General features: G+C 29.9%; 1 protein-coding gene across 2 annotated transcripts; it reads right to left on the bottom strand.

The window, feature by feature from the left end:
- Positions 1-299: 299 nt before the first annotated feature.
- On the bottom strand, positions 300-6,122 carry LOC143237920 (anaphase-promoting complex subunit 13). Of its 2 annotated transcripts, none has more exons than XM_076477670.1 (2): positions 5,966-6,122; positions 300-714 (listed from the first exon to the last, which is right to left on the bottom strand). In XM_076477670.1, exon 2 carries the CDS (start codon positions 681-683, stop codon positions 450-452), a length of 234 nt encoding a protein of 77 aa, XP_076333785.1. In that variant the 5' UTR covers positions 684-714; positions 5,966-6,122; the 3' UTR covers positions 300-449. The 2 variants fall into 2 exon arrangements, with proteins under 2 accessions (XP_076333785.1, XP_076333787.1); XM_076477672.1 differs by lacking the exon at positions 5,966-6,122 and adding an exon at positions 5,810-5,943.
- Between the last annotated feature and the right edge of the window lie 518 nt (positions 6,123-6,640).

Raw genomic sequence — 6,640 nt, 5'->3', positions numbered from 1 at the left:
TGTAATTGACCATTACATTATAACGTCCCCACAGCTCAAAACAGCAAGCATGTTTGGTGTGACGGAAATTCGAATCCGAGACCCTCACACTACGAGTAAAGTGCTGTGACCACCTGACCATGCCGGACCCACCTACTTTCCATTTATACTCTATCAAAGTACAAATTATTCATAAACAGTGTGTGACAATTTCAATATAAATACATAATAATTATCAATAATAAAATAATGAAGTACAAAATATATATATTTGAATGCTTACAATATCGATATATAACGAATAAATGGTACTTCTCACAACTAAGCAAATGATTTTATTGGTGCTTTACAAAATAATAACGCCAAAATAAAACGAGTAATGATTTGTTTTCTTCACTCTGAATTCTGTAATACAGAAGCTGTGAAAAAATCAGTCCTTTGTGGCACACATTTCCGTTTCTAACTTTGGTCTAATTACTGGGAATTCGGCCTGTCTGGGATTGGTCATTTATCCTATTCAGTCCTAGATCTGTCCATTTCTGTTCTTGTTCTTTCAATGTTTCATGGGGATTACCATTATCTGGTTCTGGGTCAGGCAGTTCAATTAGAGGCACAGCTATATCTTCATCTGGTAATTTGTCCTCCCTCCATTTGCTGTCCACCTGGTCAATCAACCTTCCGCATCTCTGTACGTCACTGTCCATGTTTTCTGCTGATAAATTCTGCTATTTATCGCTTGTAAAAAGAAGAAATAAAAAGGCTTAAAAAACAATTAACGATGTCACTATGGGTTTAGTGTGATCTCTTTATCTTCTGTAACTTACTGTTATATAATATAACATTGTCCTTATAATACACCTGATATACTTACAATTTCGAAACAGAAAATTCTTCTTAAAATTAATTAATTGAATATTGGTTCGTTTTTTAGAGCAAATCCACAATAGACTATCTACTGTGTCCACCGCGGTCTATCGACCCCTCGTATCCTAGCGTTGTTAAGTTCGTAAAGTTACTGGTGTAGCAAGGACTAATCAAATTGTGACAGAGATTATTTACACATTTTAGATGTAGGTATTGTTGGACTTGCTTATTCATCAATTTATTTATTTCATAATTTACTTGCTGTCTCCTATAACGATTTATTTCTACGTTTTTCGTTTGCTATTTAAATTTCGATGTTGCGAAAACAGCTGTGTCAATCAAAGCTCGTAGGCGTTAACGTTGCTGTTATTGGTTAATCTATCATGAATTGGCAATCAACTGGTATCTAATTGAATAATACGAGTTTAATAATGATGGCTTCGTGAAATCTGTGTTTATTTTACACGACGAAAGGATATAAGGGTGCTCTGTTTATTGTTTGAAAACCACTCATTACTCTTTGATAGATTGTTTAGGCAGAGTATTCATGATGCAACTTTGTAAAATGGACGTCAACAGCCTGTTGTGGAGACGCAAGTGTAGAGGACGATGTTCGAAAAGGCGGAAGACTTGCCGTCCATTCTACAAAGTTGCATCCGCTTATTATTCTTTCATCGTCTGATGTAAGAATAAACGTATGTCTTTAGTTTAACTGACAGTGAACAGTTCTTTTCACTGCATTTTAAAATATTCTTCACCATTACTTACTGTTAGTTTATCCTAACATTTTAGTTACTAAAAAAAAAATCATAATAATAAAAACACGAAGGTAGCTTAAACTTCCATGTGATTTGCTTAGCCAATAATATTGTTTTGGTTCAAACAGAAATTAAAAGATCTTGATAGTAAACCCGCCCATATAATATTCAAACCTACTTCTGGACACCTTCGGCAAATTCAAATGTAAGAGTAATGGCAAACTTTAGAAACTTAATTAAAGAGTTAACTTTCAGATTCAATCAACGCTAAAAATAAACAATTACTTCACAAAGCCGCATATTCTTAAATTAAATGCCACTTAATTGGCAATCCGATGTGGATTAACTAATGGTAAAGAATGCTAACGTCTGATAGCTTTTACTGACACAGCTGTTTTTGGAAAATCGAATAATTGAAAACAAACGGTTGTTTATTCAATCAAGGCAAAGGTCCACAATGACTTGAATCACGTCCAACGATGGAATTCGAAAACACAATAAATGCTGAAATAAGTAAATGGAAGAAACAGCAAATAAACAGTGATATTAATAAACAAATCAATCAATAAATGTAGCAATACACACAATTTTTTTGCCAACATTGTTTCTAATTCTGGGATAAATTGAGAAATATACAGACGAATCTTCAATAGACTTATTATTCAATGTAATTACTATTAAATGAATATTCTATACAATCAATGCAGTGTAGTATTGATTTGATATACCTGCTTAAAGTTTTATTATACTTAGTTATTTCAAGGTTGTGTTTATTCTGTTGTTTTCAACAATATTTTCATTAAAGTAATTACTGTAAAATTGTTGATTCTAGATGTAATTATAATCTCTATATTCTGAAACTCAAAGAATTCAGCACAATATTCCAGTTTTTTTATAATCACATCTGAACTTCTTTCTCAGCAACTCCATGCACTTTCTGCAGATAGCATGTGCTTATGCTTTTTAAAATTAAACTATTGCTGTTTTTAAGTTCTAAGCAGTTAACTAAGCCTTTCCAGATTCAAAATTTATGGAAAGGTCAATACTGTTATCTGCACACACACCCTTTTGCCGTCTTTTTATAACATAAATTAACAGGTAACTACATTCTCCAGTTCTCTTAACTTACTAGAACTGGGAAATATCAGTAGCTTAATTAAAATAAGACATTCCTTCTGATGAAGGCTCACAGAACTGATGAAAAATCATTTTTAAAACAATCGATACTTAAGTTATTAGTCATATAGAGGTAATTGAAACTGTTCAATGGACCATAGCATTTCTAAGTTAATGTAGTTGCACATAGAAATAAACCATAAGGTTATCCACAAAACACAGCACAATATACATACATATGTTACTGTATAACCTGAATGTATATAAATGAATAAACATTATACTGCCATAAAACTATTCATCCTTTGAAACTTACACAAGTGATGTCATTTGACAATAGCCCAAAACAGAACTTGATAAATAAAAATCACTTACTTTTAATAAACATGTCAACTTTCTGCTAAGTCATGTATTTTTTCACTAAATCATTTTTTTTTATTTAGTACTGCAGTTAAATACTGAAAAATGGCTATTCAAAACTTTTCTGAACATAAAAATAAACATTACCTATCACAAACATCTTATTAAAAATTAACTTGAATAACATATGCTTATTGGAATTATTAGTGAAAAATTAAAGGTTGTCAATATATGCACCTTCAACCCATCTTGAGAAAATTACATATAACTCAATTATATGAAGCACATCAAACCTTTTTTTCTTTACTAAATTATCACAAACAGAAATCTTCCTCATACAAAGTCTATAAAGATATTGACCTAATTATTAAATTGATTATGTAAATGTGTTATACACAATTGTGATTACTGTTATTATAAAATAAGTACTAGACCATTAACTGTACAATTGCTAAAAACTATAGTACTTAGACATTTTTACCAGAATGTGATAAGGAAGAAGGTACATTTAGGAAAAAGAAATAATTTTAATACCTAACAAAACATTGTTTGTTTCTTTGTTTTGAATTTTCTTGCAAAGCTACACGAGGGCTATCTGAACTAATCATTCCTATATTAGCAGTGTAAGACTACAGGGAAGGCTGCTAGTCATCCTCATCCACTGCCAACTCTTGAGCTATTATTTTACCAATTAATAGTGGGATTGACTGTCACATTATAATGCCTCTGTAGGGCGAGCATATTTGGTGTGACAGGGATTTGAATCCACGATCCTCAGATTACGAGTCACGTGCCCTAATAACCTCACCATACCAGGCCAGCAAATGAAACATAACAGCTATTTTACTTCAACAATATTCACACTGTATTTAATTAAGTTTCAACATACACCAGAATCATTTTGCATGAAAGAATAAAATCAAACAAATACTTAAAAATGTGTATAATTCATTCTCAAATACATACTTTACTTAAGCTATGTATTTATGTATTTTTGTGGAATTTGATGAAATGTTCTGATTGTTAAAAAATGTCTACATTTATTTCATTAAATAAAAGGTTAGTAGTTTGTCCAAGCAAATGTAATATCCTTCTGTCATTTTATTAATTTTTTTTAACAAATCACAATATTTTGGATATTACACACACTTATTTTGATCTTAATAGGTTGTTTTTAGCATCAATTAATTTTAAACACATTCCACATGGTCATAACATTAAAGATACAAAAAAAAAAAAAAAACTTTCACCTTGTCATCGATTGATCACATAATAAAACAGTTGTTAATACCACACTTTGTAAGAAGTATTAAACTAGTGTATATTTCTCTTTCCTTTACATATTAAAAATATCCCACAAGGTATCTTTAAAAGAGGAATTTTTACAATGTTAAAAGTAAAAATGAAGGAGGAAAGAAAGATAAATCCATGTCATGTGTTATACATTTGAAAAATAACTAGATTTCTTTTAATTTAAAGCTATGAAATCTGTAATAATACGGAATTAATCTCTTTAATATTACCTTCACTAAAAGCATTGGTTAAAATGTTTAATATAGCTATTATTATTAATTGTTATTATAGTGATTAATTTTCATTAATATTTTAGTATATTGTTTTAGGATCACCTTAAATATTCTAAGTTAGCCAAATCTCAGGTTATTATTGGGATTACAGCCAAAGACACTACTAATTGCATAGGTTTCCAACAATAAATCATTACCTTTTAATATTTATAAGTAAGAACATGTAAATAGTTAATTAGCTGTACTTATCACTGAGTTGATTTAAATTTATCTTTGTAGGTAGTTTGCTTTAATCAGAAGTTAATATGAATTCACTATGAAGAATAATTTATAATATTACAACACAGTAATAACACTAGTATAGATTAAATATGATATTCACATTTAAGTTTATCATTGTACTTGAAACATCTAAAAAAATATTCCTTAAATTGAATGATCAACTTGACTTATGGTGGTAAAACAACAGATATACATTTGATATGTTTTAATTTCTGTATATTTTTATATCAAATTTAAAATATGTTTGTTTGGGATATTCACTGCAAAATATTCAGGATATTCATCTACTCAAGAACCAACCACCTGCAGTTTAGAACTGATACATTACTGCAACACTTCTGAGCCTTTTCAATACTAAAGGACCAGCTCACTACCTTCCTGCATTGTCACAGATTACTAAAATTTAAATACAATTAGAAATTGCTGTGATTTAATATGAATATTCTGTTAGTTTAATTTTGTAAAATCCCATGCACCAGCAAGATGGTTGTGATGGGCCAGTCTAAAGACTGGTGGCAAAAAAACACTGCATTAGTGGCAATGAAGATATTACAAACTCTTGTCAAACTGAATGATGAAATTTGACAATCACCCTTATGGTAAACAAATATTTTGTTGGGAACAGTAGCAGATCGTTAAGGATGGGCCTACAGATATACAGCCCAACACACAAGCCACTAGCTCAGCTTGACCACCTTCAAATTATTATTATTTTTTTTTCATAAATTATATTTTGCAAAATTGTTTCATTTTCAGTACAGTTTTGTAATAAATTATGATTTGTATAAGATTTAAAAACAATAAACAAAATATAAATAGAAAGGCTATGTAATTTTACATCGTAATGATATATCCAATAACCAATATAATTCACTGCAAAAATAATAAATAAACATTTGCAACGCCCATATTGTTATATCCTACTCTCATTCTGGTTGTTGCTCTGCCTGAACTGTTAGTCTCAAGTTACAAACATCAATGAGCCTTAAGATGCAGTATTCGTTTACTACTGATCCTAGCGTATAAAATAATACAAATAGTGCATTCCGTAGGTTTCACCAAATTAATAACACCACTTACCTGCTAGGAAAAGTTTTATTATTGACAAAGTACGTACTTAACACGTCTCGAAATACAACACTGTCAATAACAGATAGAATGGTAAACTAACGTAGACTATTGACACACCTCAGTTGTTGTTTTTTTAACGGGCGTTATATATTGCAAATTTTTCCTATTAATATTTAATACAATAGATATAGCCTATTCCTGCCACTGGCTGTTATAAAATAATTATAATTTAATGTTCATATAAAAAAAATAATTATTCAGCACATGTATAAAAAAAGATAGAATAAAGAAAAACGCGAAACTAAATTTAAGATAATATTAGAAGTGTTTTAATTCACTTGTTATTTATTTTTGTTTCACATCTTGCTTTTAATTAGATGGTATAAATCATTTATTTTTCAAAGATATAATTTATTTATATGCAGTATTTTGGTGCCAGGTAGACATGTTAATAGCTGATAACAGCGCCAAATTTTGAAAGTGGGTGACATTACGTAGTAAGTTCTATTACGGCTAAGAATATGTAATGGAAGTTCTTTTAAGGTATACAGCATTTATGGAGAATATGTGATTGTTCGAATAATGTGTTTTGTACTTTTCATTTTTGCATTTTATGTATTGAATATTAGCTAAGAAGGTATGTTATTATGCGTATAACTACGACAACGGTATAAATCTAACGTG

The sequence above is a fragment of the Tachypleus tridentatus genome, chromosome 13 (assembly GCF_004210375.1).
Source record: "Tachypleus tridentatus isolate NWPU-2018 chromosome 13, ASM421037v1, whole genome shotgun sequence".
Lineage (NCBI taxonomy): Eukaryota > Metazoa > Arthropoda > Merostomata > Xiphosura > Limulidae > Tachypleus > Tachypleus tridentatus.
Note: the sequence above shows the minus strand (reverse complement) of the source record. Positions and strands in the feature narration are given on the sequence as shown.